Source organism: Phoca vitulina, unplaced genomic scaffold (genome assembly GCF_004348235.1).
Source record: "Phoca vitulina isolate PV1807 unplaced genomic scaffold, GSC_HSeal_1.0 scaffold59, whole genome shotgun sequence".
Lineage (NCBI taxonomy): Eukaryota > Metazoa > Chordata > Mammalia > Carnivora > Phocidae > Phoca > Phoca vitulina.
Window position 1 is genome coordinate 2031295 of NW_022589762.1, and position 18300 is coordinate 2049594.

At 39.3% G+C, this 18300-nt stretch overlaps 1 protein-coding gene across 1 annotated transcript in view; it reads right to left on the reverse strand.

Annotated features, from left to right (window-relative positions):
• Nucleotides 1–276: 276 nt before the first annotated feature.
• ADIPOR2 (adiponectin receptor 2) overlaps nt 277–18300 on the reverse strand; it is a 94620-nt gene continuing 76596 nt past the window's right edge. The window contains exons 3-8 of the mRNA XM_032391078.1: nt 14381–14500; nt 10250–10421; nt 7367–7553; nt 6915–7102; nt 4548–4741; nt 277–3137 (exon numbers count right to left, since the gene is read on the reverse strand). Coding sequence (XP_032246969.1) covers nt 3009–3137; nt 4548–4741; nt 6915–7102; nt 7367–7553; nt 10250–10421; nt 14381–14500 — 990 coding nt within the window. The 3' untranslated portion in view covers nt 277–3008. The remainder of the gene's footprint in view (nt 3138–4547; nt 4742–6914; nt 7103–7366; nt 7554–10249; nt 10422–14380; nt 14501–18300) is intronic.

An 18300-nucleotide genomic window follows, 5' to 3' on the forward strand; every position in this document is an offset into this window, starting at 1 on the left:
AAACCTTCACATAAAGTATCCATTATTTTAGGTATTATTCTGATAAACTTTAATCATAAATTAAGAACTACCCCTTGGAGTTAGCGCTCCCCTCCATTCTAAACCTGGTCCCAGTTGTAATGAAAGCTTAAGGAAGGTCAGGAAAAGTGAGTTGGGCATAAATAACTTTGATTTGTGCATTCAGAATGGGAAGTCTCTGATGATTTCTTAAGCTTCACTGTCTAAATTAAGGCTTCAAGGGAGGTAAGCTGAGGCAGTAAGACAGTACACAACAAATGTGGATATTCCATTTGGTTCTTTTTATTAGAAGTTGAGAATACAGCAAGTAAGGGAAATCCCATGGTGAATGGAACCATCACACAGAGGCCTTTCTGGAACCCCAACCTTCTATGATCCCCAAAATGTGCTTTGTGGCTTCAGCAATTTATAAAGGGGAAGGGGGAAAATACTGAAAAAGGCCACTATTTAATGGTGAAAGAATGAAGCTGGAGAGGTCCTAACCAGCCTTGGGCCAACAAAGAAAATTAAAAATCTGCACAGAGCAAGCAAGCCTCTGATGCTGAGAGTAAGGCATTCAGGCGCCAACCTGGTGAGAGTTCTCAGCAAGCACTGTGAAGACCAAGTGCACGGTGAGGCTGTTGGTAGTGAGCTGCACACAGACACACACATATAAATGGGGGCACACACACGCACTCGCGCACACACACCCTCAAGAGGGAGATTTTTACTGGATTACACATCACTGATGTTAATTTCATTTTTCCTAACAGTTTGTGCTATGTTGAACCAGATTCAGCTCCTCCTTTGGGGTGTGGGGTGACTGGGCCCAGAAACTACTACTTCTGTTGGTGTTGTCACAGGGCTGCATCTTATACCCTGTATCCCAAAGTGCATGACCAAAGAGCAAGCCTGGCTTCTGATATGTGCTGTTGCTTCCATGAGACTAAGTGTCCTTCCTTCCAGATGGCCACTGCCCTGCTGGACTATTCCCTCAAAGGGAGTAATACTGTTCTTTATTCTGCCAGGCACTGCACCAGTTCACCCACTCAAGTCTTCTGCTGGGTCCCCCGGCACCCAAGGCAGTGACCTTACCCAGAACCGAAATACTTTCAAGTTCTTCCCCAGTTCTACAATGGAGTCCTTCTTCCTGGTTCCCAGCTTTTGCTGGAGATTGGAAGGGGAGAGAAAGGAGATTAATAACCAAGAAAACGCTCTCCTGCATAGGAGACCCTTCCCATACACCAAACACCTATTGGAGGGTGCCAGCCCCTGTGCTCAGGGCTTCAATGCTTAGTTCTAAAACCCACAATCCCCAAGATGTAACTCAATCACCTGAAGTCTTGGGTGACAGCAAGTAACCTAATACTCAAGTGCTATTTTGGTGGTTTGTCTGTGAGCCAAGATTAGAATTCTATGAACCAGATCCTTCCCCTACCACTCTCCCTGACACCGTAACAGGGTACCTCTGGGGCATGAGCAACCCTTTTTCTACTTCTAGCAGCTCTTTAAAGATACAGCTGTACCAGACTCCCTGGCAATAACATACCATTTTCTTTCACAACTTCCCACCATGCTATCCCCAAAAATTGGGGTTCAGGGAATACTGATGACTCCAAGGTGGGTACTAGACCTTGCTTTACAAGAGTTCTACTGGCTTTCTTGTTCAAGGACAGCTGATATGTGTGTCACGACTAGGCTTACTAAGACAGTGGTGCCAGAGGTGAAATTTACCTTTTCTGATCCAAAGGAAGCATTCTCCCAACCTATGTAAATGAGCTCAGGAGGCACCTGGGCAAGTCGGAGTCTCTTTTGTGGCTGGCTCCATGCCAGGAACTATGAAGCCAGGGAAAAGTCCATTTGTATTCCCAAGAGGGGGAAGGGTAGTTAGGGCAGTGCTTTTAACAGAAGGAAATTTCTGGGGCGTTCCAGAGCTCCACAGCAAAGATATGGAAAACTGTCACATCCCTGCAGATAAAAATCACCACAAAATTGAATAGGATGCCAGGAAGTAATCAGATCAGCCTCTGGGCTTGCTCCACCCCCCCACTGTCTCCACTACCCCTTTGCTGGCATAATTGACTTTCCCAAGTAAATGGCTCTGCTCTTTAGAAGGGGTCACTCTCAGCACAGAAAACCAGTCTCTCAAGTGATATCTTAACTAGAGCCTTTATCTAACACATCCTGTCAGCCATTCACGTGCTGCTTCCAATGAGAAAACACATACAGCTTCCCTCTACCTTGGGACTCCCAAAGGCTCTCAGACATGAGAGTGGTCATGTGATCACTGGGCTGGAGCTGTACTTTCTGCCCCACAGGGTCCAAGGTATGCCAGCCTTTAGAAGGCACCTTGGTGCACCAAGGCATTATACATTCTGGGGCCATCACCTGATCCTCCTACAGTCACTTTGTGCAAAATTGAAACAGTGTGTGGTACTTGCATGTTTCATTCTATACAAAATTCCCCTCCCTCCCGTACCCCTATGTTTTAAACATTTATATAAATTCTTATTTTAAACAGTAAGTTAGAAATCTTATTTACATTAATTTCTTTGTTCTCCCAAAAGAACATCTAAAATCACATTCCCACCCTTTAATAGGATATAAATGTTCACCTAAATTGGTTTGTATTATTGATTTGAGAGAGAAAGGGAGAAGAACGAACCACCAGCTAAACTGTGTTCCCATCTTCTATAAAAAAATGTGACACGGATCAGAAGCCAGTTTGCCAAGGTAGTGCAGAGCCCTCAATCAGTAGATCCCAATTATAAGTCAGGGTTTGGGCCATTTCTCCTTTTCTCCAAATTGATGCACTCCATCCTTTGAGGTATGATTTATTTTTGTTTTTCTCTTCTCAGTCGTGTACCAGGTGGAGCCCCAGGGGCATCACAAAGCCCACGAGGCTGTCCAAGTTTTGGGGCTCCTCTGGCACTGGCATCAATGGCCAGTAAGGGAGGCCTGCAGACGCTGCAGGCCTGTTCAGGGTCACAGTCCCCGGCTTCTGGAAGGTGTCACAGTGCATCCTCTTCACTGCAGCCTCCGCCAATCATGAAACGGAACTCCTGGAGGTTTGAGACGCCGTGGAAGTGAACAAAAGCGCCAGCAACCACAAAGATGTGAAACAGCTGATGAGAGTGAAACTGGAGGGAAGGGGGGAGGAAAGAGAAACCCATTCATTATTAAAGTCTGCTAAAGAGTCTTCAGGTTTGTTTCTGCTGAGGAGGGCAGGGAATGGAGGTGACAGAGCTCAAATTCAAGGTGTCCACAGATCTTGGAACATCCATTAGGGCATATCACATTCTGCTGAACTCAAGGCCAGCTGTGTCCAAAGAAATCAAGGTGCTACCGGCTAAATTCTAACTACGAAGATGTGTACACATATCACAGGAGTATCTGGTAAACTTGGGCAAGTGGCATACACACACTCTTGCCAACAGACTACGAAGGCCCAAAAATCCCTCCATGCCCAGCAATGGGCTACAGTTAGACATGGGGAGGTTTTCCTCTTTGCTGAAGGAGGTTTTTATCATGGCCTCAATAAAGCACCAGGGCTATGGCCAATTTAAATGTTGCTCTCTCTCAGAAAAACTAAAGGGATTTCCAGGATTAGGTAGAAGGTTAAAACATATGTCTCCTCAGCTCTAAGACTCTGGAATCACATGAACAACATACCTTATCAAAAGACTAGCAAAGCCGGGCCTTTTCCTTCCTTCTCAAATCAGAAACTGGTCTACAAGCACATGACGTTTTTTTCTGATTTAATCTGTTCTGTTGAATGCTAGTTCATTTCTTAAAAGGGATCTATCAATTGCTCAGTGAACCAAACATCATTTCAAAAATTATACTATTCGCTCATTATCATCTCAAAATGAAAAGTACAGTTGCAAAACAGTATTCATCAAGAGAAAGATAATGATTTTAGAGGTGTAAACTAGAAGGAGCCACAAGTCACATCCCAGGAAATGCTTCCTAGGAAATCAGAGGGGATTCATTCTCCCACAAAAGGGGGGGGGGGGGGGGGGGGGGGGAGAAAAACTCCATAATCAATGTCCAAAATGATGATGAGGCAATCTCCAAAAGATAAATTAACTAATTTGAATCTGAAAAGATTGCCTAAATTAGCATTACCTTCATTTTATGAAGGGCTAAATTAAACTTTGAAGACTAGATGATCAACTTAGTTTACAATAATCAGCAACAGGTCAAGGAACAGAATTCCAAAGGTCAGACTTCATGTCAAACAACTTTTCAATTCTGTACCTATTGAAAATGTTTCAGGCCACCTTCAATTACAAAATTTTCCATCTATTGGTCCCTTACATTTCTTTCCCCTTCTCTTTCCCTCTCTCTTAACCACAATCTAGTTAGCTCTCCCTCCTCTTGCTACCAAAAACACATGTATACACAATCTCTCATTACAAATCAAACAACTAAAATACAGGTCTCAATTTTGAGTCTAAAATTTTTTCAATTATTTCATTTCCCGGGCTGCCAGGAACATACTAACAGATACGTATGTATACATACTAACTGCCCCTGGTCATACTCACCCAGATATCACACTTGCCAGGAAAAAAGCGTTCAGGGATGCGGGCAGCATAGAGGGCGGCGCCTGTGATATAGAGGCTGGCCATCAGCATCAGCCAGCCAATCTGCCCTATGGTGGCGGCCTTCAGGAATCCCTCCGAGATGACATAGTGCAAGGTAGGAATGATTCCACTCAGGCCAAGGCCCAAAAATACTCCTGGCAATCACAAGAACAGAATAAAGTAAAAATGCAGAAGAGAAGTAAGGAAGAAGTCAATATTACGACACAGCACTCGTAATCCTATAAACTAAATATTTCAAGTATGAGGCTTCTTGTTTGAAAGGCAAAAGGAGGTTCTTCAAACTCTGGGACACTGCCACAGCAGACAGCGCAGCTATGGTCTAAAAGAGAGCCATTTACGAATGCAAGGAGCCTCCTGCTGAGAGAGGCTCAGCTGAACAAGTCAGCAGTCCTCAAAGGGCTTAGAAATGTGTTGCTAAGTGTTTCAGGAATAGACAGCTCAAGGAGTTTGTTTAAAACCAACTTTCCTAAATGCTGCCACTTCATAGACACAGAATGCAATATAGAGCAATTTCACCTATTTTATCTCCCCCCTTTGAAGCAACAGGGATCCCTGGGGTTGGAGTGAAGTGGAAGGGCAGGGGGAGGCAACTGGGGGGGGTAGGGGGGAGGTCACGACTGCTCCTGAAAGCTCCCAGTCCCAAAAGTACCAATCTGGTACAGAAATCTATCAGAATCACTCCACCACAGCCCTACTGCCTTCAAAATCATCTACAGCAGTGTTTTTCAAACTTCTGAATATGACCTAGGTGAATCTGGATTAGCATTTTTTCTTTTTTAGTGAACTACAATGAAATAAAAATCAAACTGTCGCAAATGGAGTGTTAAGTAGTAGTTTGCAGAAGTTGAGTCATATGTGTGAATTTATGAGCATATACACAAATCTGTGTCAGTCGAAATACCACAGAACACCTCGCACCCAGGAGCCAATAACTGCTTCCACATTTTGACACAGAGTTAGAAATGACTTTTAAGTCTCAAAATACAAGACAAGGAGCCTATTACTTGCTTTGGACATTACCAAGTAAGTTGCTGGTATGCAACAATACATGCATGCACATACACATGATGAATAATGGGAACCTACAAGAGAAGAGGAAAATGACAATGCTCATCTCACAAAAGAAGGGAATCAAGCAGGCCAAAATAAAAACCTTTTCCTACTTCTACTCCTCACTGAAGAAAAACCGTCATGATCCTGTTTTATTTGTTATTTTTCTCTACATGCTAAACAGAGGCTCTAGCAGTCTTGCCTACCATTCTGGAAGTCAAAAGCTCAGGAGCCTGGTTCTTCTGATGTGTATCACAGCAGAACGAATGTTCAGCTGTACTCTATCTCCCGCGCTGAAGCAGGCTTAGCCCCACAGTTAAGTACTGCTGGAAGTCACCCCTGACCACTGCTTCTCTGCTCAGATAATCACTTAAAAAGGGAAGTGGGGAGACTGTTGCGAATAGTGGGCATTAACAAGAAGTTAAATTCTAACTTCTAACCTTCTATAGGAAACTGCAGATGAACCATGGCTTGGATTTTAATAGGAAATGGTTTTGGGGTTTTTTTTGTTTTGTTTTAATAAGGTTTTAAAGGTTTACTACTACTTGTTCATTCTCAGTAGGCTCCAGGTTTGATACCAAGGATAGAACACTGAAGGATATGGCCCTGGCTACAAGGAGTCCCAGTCCAGTGGGAAACAAAAACATGTCCCCATGAACTCCCTACTCCTAGAGGAAGGCTCAACCAGAGGCTTTTGGCTTTCCAAACAATCTCCATCGAGACAGGCCTCATTCTAAATATAAAAAGCCTCTTTTTCCCTATATTAAAAGAGATGTATGGTGCTTACTTTAGTAGAATACAATCATATGAAGTTTTATTTACCTAAGCAGTACACATTTTCGAATAAAAATACAAAACAAAAAAATGACGCCAACAAAAGAACCAATCACTAAAAAAAGTACACTCCAAGCTGAGAATGAGAAAGAGTAATCATTGTTCTTTTGTGGTTTTGTTTGTTTGTTTGTTTGTTTTTTACAAAGGTTACAGAGCCACAGCCTTATGGACAGTACATGGTCATAAACTCAAGTGAATTACAAAATATACACATTGACTCATAAAGCTCCCCGTGCCCCTCAGCTCTATGCGCTTTAAGACAACTAATGAACATTACACTACATTAAAAGCCCCTGAAGAACAGGAACTATGACTTATTTATCTTTGCATCACAAGTACATAGCACAGGACTTGGCAAGTAGACCTTTAATAAATGACTGGTAAATAAATGAATGTCCAATGTAAAACCCCCACATCTCTTACCTGCTCTTACTCCTCGATACTGAGGGGTAGCAAACATGTCCCACTGGGAAACTATAATGGCCGCAATGCCCAGCACACAGATGACAATTAAGTAGATAAAGCAAGGTTGTGGATTACAGTAGAAAGAATAATAAAGCCATGGAACAAAACTTCCCATAATCAGAAGAGCAATGCCAGAATAATCCAGTCTAAAATAGGAAAAAAAAAATTCATGTGATGTTAAAAAGTACGACCCACTACAGGTTCCAATTACTCCCCTATGACATGAGCTAGCACTAACAGACAAGAGGCAAACGGGGATGCTTGCTTTAATTAAAAAAAAAACAAAAACAAAAGAACTTTTTTTTAAGTTCCCATCAGATACTATCAAGAATTCTGCCAATTCTGCTGGATGTTCTTCCCTAACCACTGACTCTAATATTTGATTACAACGTAGACTTTCCAATACTTACTTAGAGAAGAGCCGGGAGACCCCTTCTGAGTGGCAGTAGACCGTGTGGAAGAGCCATGAAAAAGAAAGGCAGAGAATGGCCCCCAAGAAAAATAATCCAAAGACCACCTTCTCTTGAAGAGGGGCCACAAAGGAGATGTTCGGGCGAAACATATAAAAGATCCCCAGGCACAGGAAGAATACACAACCTACAAAAAGAGTACAGAAAGAGAAAAGACGATCCTTGTCAAGATAACAGTGTTATGTGTTGATGAGGTTCTCAGTACTTCACAATCACAATGTATCTGAATCAAAAGCTCCATGAGAAAGATTTTCCAAATAACTAAAGCTTATCCAAAATTTTGGTCTACTTCAAACACTGCTGGTACCATATACTCCTCAGCTTCAAAAACCGAGTGTATAGGAAATAGTACTTTATTTATCTAAGAGCATAATCCAAAAAGAAACCAGACAATGCTGCTACTCCTTAGAAGGCTAAATTAGTCCATTTCTACCTCTAGATCTAGTATAGAATTTCATTTAGAAAGTTTTTGGCACATATGCTGGAGCCCAGCTTTCAAAGATCCATTTTGGTGTTTGCTTTTGCAATGAATTCTAATACCTCCAAACCCTGTCAAGAAATACAGCTTTTGGGGCACCTGGGTGGCTCGGTTGGTTAAGCGTCTGCCTTCAGCTCAGGTCATGATCTCAGGGTCCTGGGATTGAGTCCCGCATCAGGCTCCCTGCTTAGCAGGGAGCCTGCTTCTCCCTCTCCTCCCCGTTCTTGCTCTATTTCTCTCTCTCAAATAAATAAATAAAATCTTAAAAAAAGAAAAAGAAATACAGCTTTCTTCCACCAATAGCCGTCAAGGAACATTATGCTTCTCGGTCCTCACCAGTTGGCCCAACAGATTCAAGAGTTAAGGACAATAAAATGCCTATTCATGCTATTTCATAATCAGTTTTTAAACTGCTCTTCTTCACAGTAAAATACATATTCTTGCTGCTTAGGAAAAGGTCACTTAACACAAGGAAGGCACAGAAATTAAGAAGTTAAACATGTGCTAAGTAACTGTTCTATTTAAAAAACTTTTACCCTTGAGTAGAAGTCAGTAGTGAACTGGTTTTGCTGCTCTATTCCACTCTCACTACACTCGCAGGTAGAAAGGAATTTGGGGACACAACAGAAATCAAATATGTGATACAAAATGCAAGTCAAATGGGGGTAAACCAAAAAAGATTTCGTATATTCACAGGGTTGTGCAACCATCACTATTATTTAATTTCAGAATATTTTCATCACCCCAAAAAGAAGCCCATACTTACTACATTCATCTCCCACTCCCTACTATCCCCCCAGCCCTAGACTACCACTAATCTACTTTCTGTCTCTATGGATTTTCACATTCTGGACATTTCGTGTATATGGATTACATAATATGTGGCCTTTTGTGTCTGGCTTGTTCCACTTAGCATAATGTTTCAAGGCTCACCCATGTTGCAACACATCAGTACTTCATCTCTTTTTATGGCCAAATAATATTTCATTTGTATGGATATGCCACATTTTTACCCATTCACCAGCTGAAAGGTGTCTGGGTTGTTTCTACTTTTTAACTATTATAAATAATGTTGCTAAAAACATCTGTATACATGGTTTTGTGTGAACATGTTTTCAATTCTCTTGAGTACGTAACTAAGGAGCAGAACTACTGATAACTCTGTTTAACTTTTTGAGGAACTGTCAAAACTGTTTTCCATAAAGGCTGTGCCATTTTACATTCCTACCAGCAAAGTATGAGAGTTGCAATTTTTCTACATCCTTGCCAAAACTTATTATTTTCCATTTTCTTGATTATAGCCATTCTAGGAAGCGTAAAGTGGTATCTCATTACGTTTTTCAAAGTATTTGAATTGCAATTTCCAAAATGACTAATGATGTTGAGCATCCCTTTTTTTCCCCCTTTTTTAAAACTGAAATAGAGTTGACACTTGAGCATTTTTTCATGTGTTTATTGGTCATCTGTAGACCTTTGGAGAAATGTCTATTCAGATGCTTTACTCATTTTTTAAACTGGGTCATCCTTTTATTGTTTAGCTGTAGAAGTTCTTTACTAGAGCCTCATCAGATAGATGATTTGCAAACATTTTCTCCCATTCTGTGGGCTATCTTTCCACTTTCTTGATAATGTCCTTTGACATACGAAAGTTTTTAATTTTGAGAAAGTCCAATTTATCTATTTTTTCTTTGGTTGTTTATACCAAACTTAGGTGTCAATTATCACATAATCTAAGGTCACAAAGATTTACATCTATGTTTTTACCTAATAATTTTATGGTTTTAGTTATGTTTAGGTCTTTGATCCATTTTGAGTTAATTTTGTAATGAGGTAGGGATCCAACTTGATTCTTTTACATGTAATTACTCAGTTTTCCCCAATACTCTTTGCTGAAAAGACTATTCTTCCCCCACTATATTCTTCCTTTAATATGCAATCATGATGGAAAAAAATATTAGGGATCACATTCTACTTCAAGCAAAACTAAAATTTAGTTGTGAATATTCTAAGTAATGATTTTGAAAAATCTATTAAATAAGCACCTTCCTCAAAGTGTTCATTAAGACATTATACCACATTTTATATAGCACATTTCCCTTGGCCTGGTTCAAGAATACAGTCTGAAAATCTAATAGATAAAATTATGACTTAGGTAAATAAAATCAAAGTGCAAACTAGGATAACCACAGAATAAACCAGTAAGAAACTTCATCATTAGAAATCCAAAAAACAAAATGGCAAATCCCAAATACATTTTTTTGTTTTATCCTTATCCTCAAAATACACAGGGAAAAAAAAAAGAATAAAGTGAATCACTAATCCCCTGCACCACTGATATTACATACCTAAAAGATGTGTCCAGATGTTACCTGTCTCTGTGTGTATTCTGAAAATGCTCTTAAAACAGGCCCGGAAAGAAGGCATTGGGGGCCGATGTCCATGTAAAAGGAAATCGTTATCCTTGAGCCAGTCTGGTAGTACATCATGAGGGATTACTCGCCACCGACCTTCCCATACCTGGAAGAAGAATATCAAATATCTTTGTGGTTTTGTCAATGTAGCAACACTGGTTGCCCTGAAAGAATGGTTTTAAGCTTCGTTTCAGTGTGGCTAAAGGTCGGGTCCACCTGTACAGACTTGCCTTCCTTCATCAACCACAACAGACTTTACCTCTGAAAAGTCCCTGTGATATTAAATATGACTGTTTTTATACTTAACATTTCTGTTGGTGGAAAAAGAACTACAGCAGACCCTTGAACGTGGGTTTGAAATGTGCGGGTCGACTTATATGCAGATTTTTTACAGTACAGTTCTGTAAATGAATTTTCTCTTCCTTATGATGTTACTAACATTTTTTCTCTAGCTTATTTTAAGAATATAGTTTATAATACATATCACGTACAAAATATGTTGACTTTTCATACTACTGGTAAGGCTCCCAATCAACAGTAGGCTATTAATAGTTAAGTTTTGGAGGAGTCAAAAGTTATGCATGGATTTTCAACTGCGAAGGAGTCAGTACCTTTAACCCCTGTGTCATTCAAGGGCCAAACCCATACATAGAATCACTTGTGTGCCTTCTGCTAAATTCTCTCCCTTTCCCTTCTCTTCCTACCACAACAAACATGAAGTAAAACAAAAAGTCCATAGGAGTCAAAATCTTTGATCTCCACCATCAACTAGTTGAAGGAGCTTTAATCAGAAAATCACCAAGCCTCAGTTTCATTTATAAAACGGGGTGACAGTACTTTACTTTGTAAGGATCAAATGAAATAACCCAGAGCACTTCGTGAATGTTTTAGCAAGCCCCAGCATCCACCCCACAGGTGGTATGTAACCCTGACCATTCCCAGAGGCTATTAACCTACCTAAGAGTTAGTGACTAATTCACCCTCCTCATGCTGGAGAGATGGCAAAGAAACTCAAACGTTAAGGGCCCTTCAAAAGTCCCATCACCACCACCCCCTACTCCCTTTTCTTCACTGCCCCTTCCCCCACAGACTCTAACAGAAAAGGGACCAGGAATTTGGTACCTGTCCTTAAAAACCTGTCATCCTCTGCACTCTGCTTCTTTTAATGTCTCTCAGCCTGGAGAGCTCACATCATTAGGATTACTTAATCCCAAACTAACTTGTTTCTCCTAATCAGAAAGATAGAAGGAAAAATGCCAGGTATATGTCTACCTATAGACTTCAGGTTGAGACAATGACCCCACTCCTACCCCTCAGGGTTCTTGTGACAAACAACGTGGCTAGGCTATTTCTACTGTGCAATGCAAAATGACTGCCAGCTACTGAGCCCATTTATTTTGCTTCACATCTTCCTGTTCTCTGCTCTCCTTAATCCTTATTGAAATACACTTGTAAAAGAACTGATCCTCTGTGTAACTCCAAAGGAAGTGAGAACTAACATTTTAAGAGCAGAAGTGGCCCTCTTAACGCTACTAAAATTCACTCTCTCTAGCCTCCTCACTTCCTCTCTCGCCTTCTAACTCAAAACCTGAGGCCTGGAGTTATGATAATCTGGCCATTCGATGCTTGTTCGTAACATACAAAAAAAATACAATAATGCCAAAAGACTAATCTAGATATTTAATGTCTACTGGTAATAGTATTACCACTTGTAAAAGTAGCTGTTTGAGATCTTCCAAAGGACTTTCTGGAGAGAAAGAATACTCTAGGAAACTGAATTTCTTTTCTCTAATTTGGACTTGAAAAAAAGATAGCTACTGTTAACATTAACTTTACAAGATGCTACTCTGTTTTACTTTGGGAGAATTTTATTCTCTAAGAGGGAGAGGAAAAGAGAAATCAATCCTTACATCCTCAAGGCAGTTCACAGTCTGCAAACAGCTCTGCTGTGACCATATGAAAAGTGCTATTGTGTTACCCCACACAGCCAAGATGCTCCCTTTTTGCAGTCAGAAAGAATATGTTGAGTTTCTTACTAGTTATATTTGCATATAACGTCAGAATGATTTTTCTCCATTGTTTCTAAACATTCTAGCAGTCTAAAATGAGCCAAGGAGCTATACTTTCATAATTATACTGAAGTTAGTGTCATATTCAACAGACACTGCACCCTCAATCCTCAACCTGGAGTCAATGCAAATGCCAACCCAAACAGGCATCCTCTTTTACCCGCCCCCCCAGGGGGAAAAAACAGGATCACAACTTGGCCAAATACTATTTATTTATAAGCTTAACAAAGGCACTGTATAAATCAAACATCTGAGCAATGGTCCACTGGATTTGTATTAGATCATTAATGCACAAAACACTTCTTTTTAATTGAAGGCTGGAAAAAAAGAGAGCATGATCAAATTGGACACTCTATAAAGACTAAATGATTTTATTTCCCCATTCCTATAATAAAAGCTTTTCCAAAAGGGAGTGTATACCAGCAAGGCCACAGGACACTTCATTTTAAATTGTTTACTTGCTTGCAATCCAAGAAAAAAACTGTGTGTGTCACTAGACCCAGCTAGTTGTCAAGTACACTCAGTCGCATGACCGCAGCAGAGCAAGTGTGGAGAACGCCGTGTCACAAGAAGCCTCTCTAGTCCACTCTCACTGACACACTGCTAGAGGATGATATGGGAATAGTAATAATTTTTGTGCTCCACTCATTCTTCTTCAATAAATCACAGTATGGAGCAAACAAATGCCCTAGTTATTCTCCCATTAGCTGTTACATTAGAAGTTTTATTTGCTTTATTCTTTAGTCTTAGTTCAGAAAAGGAGAATAAAAAGGCAGTCAAGTTAGCTACAGTACCCCACTGATATATATATATTACAAATCCCTAATGGCCCAGACACTAAATATTCAACATCCCTGTGTGTTAATTCTCCTGAGAGAGCAATCACTAGAAAAAATCTATTGTTTTGCTTGTCTTTTTCTTCACCAATTTTCAAACACTGAAAATTTTCTGGGCTCTAAGTAGACCCATAAATATTCGTTCCCCTCCCCCACCACTCTCCACCCATCCTTTTTCTCTTAGAAGAGATGTCTATGCTCAGATTATAATGTTTTCTCATCCTCTGGTCCAAAGTACAGTATTCTATAGTCAACTGGCCCCCAATTATTTCTACCACCACTGTGAATGTAGGAAAACCCAACTTAGTTTTCAGGATGTAAGACCACACACATAAAAAGTCTTGGTTCCATGAAACCTATAAAAAAAAAAAGCTAAGAGTCACAAAAATTTCTCTCTAAGTAATCAAGAGCTCTCCAGAAATGTTTAACAAATAAATTTATTTACACATACTAACACAGACAGACTGACTTATGATTTTGGATAATTCCTGCCAGGGTCCCTATTGATCAGATTATCAAGTAGTTATAAATTTACCAGTGTCCCTGACTCTTTTCTCTAAGAAAGCAACCCCAATTCCAGTTACCATTTTAGAAGAAGAAAAAAAAAATCCCCACAATTGGTCCTAAAGAATCAGATAATGCATTAGAAGAAAAACCTTAGAGACAGAAAACATGCCAGCTAAAACTAGAAATACTAGATGTGCATGAAAACTGGGAAATTTATATCTAAAGAGTAGTTTGATTACCCACAGAATCCTTAGAAAGATTAGCACATTTGCCATCACAGTCACATAGCAGAAGAGATTCAAAAGACTTGGAGATGGCATTTTAGTATCTCTAGGCATCAACCACTCCCAACTTTCATCCTGTTTTATCTAAACTGTCAATAAAACATCTACTGTGTTAACTTACATCAGGAAACACTTGTTTCCCAGATGGATATTCCAGTTTTATCACAACTTTATCATGGCTACTTCAGGTAAACAAATGTATTTTGTCTTAAACAGGGTTAAAGTCATGAGATTGTTTCTGTCTGCATTTTGCCACAGATTATGTCCAAAGTAAACCAAAGGCTAAGGTACTGCAAAATCTCCTTAAAGGTTCCTATTTGGGAAGGGTTAAATATATAGTACAGAAATGATAAGAAACTGCTATCTTACCTTACAAACAAATTCTTCCATTCTTTCCATAGCATGATGGGCTTGTAAAAGAGGGGACATGCCCATAAACCCCTCATCTTCCTGAGAAGCTTCATCATTGCACTCATATTCCTCAGAGATCTGTAAGGCAATCATAGAAACAGTCAGGGACAGAGACCAGGAGCCAAATGAAACAATCAATACACTGACCTTAAAAAATTATAATGAAATAATTCTCTCAAGGTCAAAGCAAGGCCTCAAACAAGTAACAATATAGGAAGTACTGTCAGTTTATTATAGAATTATGAGTATTAAAAATGAACAATAGTTACTCAATTCTTCTTTCTGGCAGACAAATGAAATACGAGAGCATTCCCATGTTTGTTTCAGTAGCAAATTCCTGGGGTAGCTTGAATGGTTCGTTTTTTGTTTTAAGATTATATTCACAGATCACAAATTATTATTGTATATACACAGTCGAGAAATTGCTGAGGGGAAAATCTCTAAGAACCCCACCTGGTACATATAAAATAAATAACTGTAATACAATATGGTAAGTACTCTAGGGTAAAAAAAGGAAAAAAAAAAAAAACAACAAGAGAAAAAAAATATTTATTCAATTCTTAAGATATGCCAACCATAAATAAAAGGGCTTTATACAGGCCATCTAACTTAATCCTGACAGTCACCTATTATTAGGTAAGTATGCTTACCCCCATTTAACATATAAAGAACATCAGGCAAAGAGGTTAAAATAAGTTGCCCAAGGTTAAAAAAAAAAAAAAGAAAAAAAAAGGTAAAAACTCCCACATGCACGATCTTTCCACATTCTTGATGAAATGAAGAAAAGACAATCCGGATAGACCTTAAGGGATGAATCACTAAAATTAAGATTTGTTTCCAGATGAAGCTTCACACTAGTAGAGACAGAATGATACTGTGAGAAGGGCAATGGAACAGAAGTCAGGAGACCTAAGTAGTTAAGTGTGGTTTTACCACTAGGAGCGATGGAACCGTATACAGGTCTCTCAACCTGAGCCTCAATTTTCTCATTTCTATCTAAAAGAAGGAGTTTAAAACTAAACAATCTCTACAGTCTTCCCTATTCTCTAAAATTCTGAGATTCTGCTACTCAGTGAAGATGACAGCACAAGAGAACTGGAATTCCGTATCTACTAAGAGTCTGCTAGATAAACAGTACTGGCTAACATGACTGCATGAAGAAATGAATGACCTTCTACCTCCAGTCAGAAAACTGGTAAGGATGAACATGTAGGCATAGTAAGTAATCTACCACAACACTTGAATTTGAACATGTTTAAAAAGAAATCCTAAGGGGCGCCTGGGTGGCTCAGTCGTTAAGCGCCTGCCTTCGGCTTGGGTCATGATCCCAGGGTCCTGGGATCGAGCCCCGCATCGGGTTCCCTGCTCGGCGGGAGGCCTGCTTCTCCCTCTCCCACTCCCCCTGCTTGTGTTCCCTCTCTCACTGTGTCTCTCTCTGTCAAATAAATAAATAAAATCTTTTAAAAAAAATTTTTTAAAAATAAAAAAAATAAAGAAATCCTAAGATTTCATTTTCCTATTCTTTACTTTTCAAGATAACTAGGGGCTTAGTATTAAGCAGCACTTGAAACATGTTACATATTCAATCTCAACTGTTAAAAAATCATGTTCTCCAAGAAATTTACCTTGACTCTATTCTTACTTATAAAACACCCTCCATAAAAATAAAACAAGACGAAACCAGAGAGGGAGACAAACCATAAGAGACTCTCAATCATAGGAAACAAACTGAGGGTTGCTGGAGGGGAAGGGGGTGGAGAGATGGGGTAACTGGGTGATGGACATTAAGGAGGGCATGTGATGTAATGAGCACTGGGTATTATATACGACTGATTAATCACAGGTCTGTACCTCTGAAACCAATAATACATTATATGCTAATTAATTGAATTTAAATTTTTTAAATGTTAAAAAAAAAAAAAACACCCTCCATTCTTTACTTCCCTGAAACTTCCCTGTCCTTCAGTGCCCAGTTGCTCAAGCTTTCTTTCATGATTGCTACCTTCCCCTCCCCTACCAAGCATTTTTAGATTGCTTCTTCCATCCCCAGGAAATTTCATTAACACAATATACTGTGTTATCTATTTATGTACTGTGGCCCTATGGAGGGCTACAAACCACTGTAGTATTTTAGAGTTTTTCAATCCTCTCTCAATCAAGAAGCAATTTTCACCAGAGAATGTATATGTCCTACCTAACCCACAACAACTGCCTCCTCTTCTGAACTTTTCTAGCAATTGAAGTCTGTAGCCCTCATTTGACAACGAATATAATATCTGATTTACAGCTCTTATTTTATTGACTTATACTGTTTTATTTCCTGTTTGACATAATTTTACTTTTTTAGTGTATCGTTTCCTAAGTGAGATTTTAAGTGTCTATGTGGTCTTCTTCCCCATGGCCCCCAGAACAGCTCTGTGTAATATGTTATATACTTCACTACAGCTCAATTAATTAATGCTTTAAAATTTTTTCAACAAAAAATTTAAAGGTGCCTAATTAAACATAAAATAGACAATAGCTTAAAAGGATCAGCAGACTGAATTTAAAATATAAATTTATCTATGAAATGTAGAATAGCGGGGCGCCTGGGTGGCTCAGTTGGTTGGGCAACTGCCTTCAGCTCAGGTCATGATCCCAAAGTCCTGGGACTGAGTCCCGAATCGAGTTCCCAGCTCAGCGGGGAGCCTGCTTCTCCCTCTGACCCTCTCCCCTCTCATGCTGTTTCTCTCTCTCTCTCTCTCTCTCTCAAATAAATAAATAAAATCTTTAAAAAATTTAAAAAATTTAAAATAGCTTAAATATTTATGCATGTTCAACATGTATTTGATCTTCACAAAGAGTAACAGAAATGAGGATTCAGTCTTGATTTCCTTACAAATAAATTATGCCAGCAGTTTCTAATAAAACTACATATAAATGAGCATATAAAGTAGGACTAGTTAAATATTTCCTATACCAACGTAAGTAAAACTCAAATTAAGTTGCAGAACTGGTCTGAAATGTCAATGGGATTACTTACGGTCAGTAGTTCTGAGTATCAGGCTAATAATACATTTGGATCCATAGAAGACTACTGATAGGAAAAGGTAAACCAGATTCCCTGGCAAAAGAAAGGGCATTTCACACACTTAATCTTAAATTGGAAACTCAGATAAGAAAAATGAGGATAGGGTGCTTCTCTCCATGGGTACTCACACTTTCTACAGAAAAGAGAGATGAATGGTTCAACTTCCCAATCATAAGGAGGTAAGAAGAACAATGACGCTGCTGTTGGGAGCTAATATGCGTTTATCGAAAGAAAACAAGTACATTCAGAATGTAGGATGTATGGTCTGGGTCAAACACCAACTAGTTGCCAAAAACTTTATTCATTGAGTCAAACATTTTTTAGGAAAAGGTGGCTTGCCATAATGGATTAAGAGTGAGTCTGAAGTCAAGATAAACTGTGACTAGTGACAAATTCTGTCATCTTTGACAAGATTACATTTAACCTAAGCATCAGTTTCCTTATCTGTGAAATGATTTTAACAATACCGTACCTATAATGCAGATCTGTTTTAGGGATAAAAGATAATAAAAAGAAACTATCATAGGGCCCAGGACTTAGAAGGCAATAAATGATGGTCTTTATTATTATAATGATGGGCTAGGTACTGAGAACATTAAAGTTAGTATCACAACCTAGGGGAGAAGATATGCATGTAAGTAAATACAGCAAGGAGCTACTGAACTGTACGAAAAAGGTCTGATACAAATAGAAAAGAGAAAACAGCTAACTTTGGCACTGTTGGGAAGTTTCCTAGAAAGGTAACATCAACCAAGACCTGAAAAATGTGTAAGAGATTCATGAATCAGGCATGACAGGAGAAAGACAA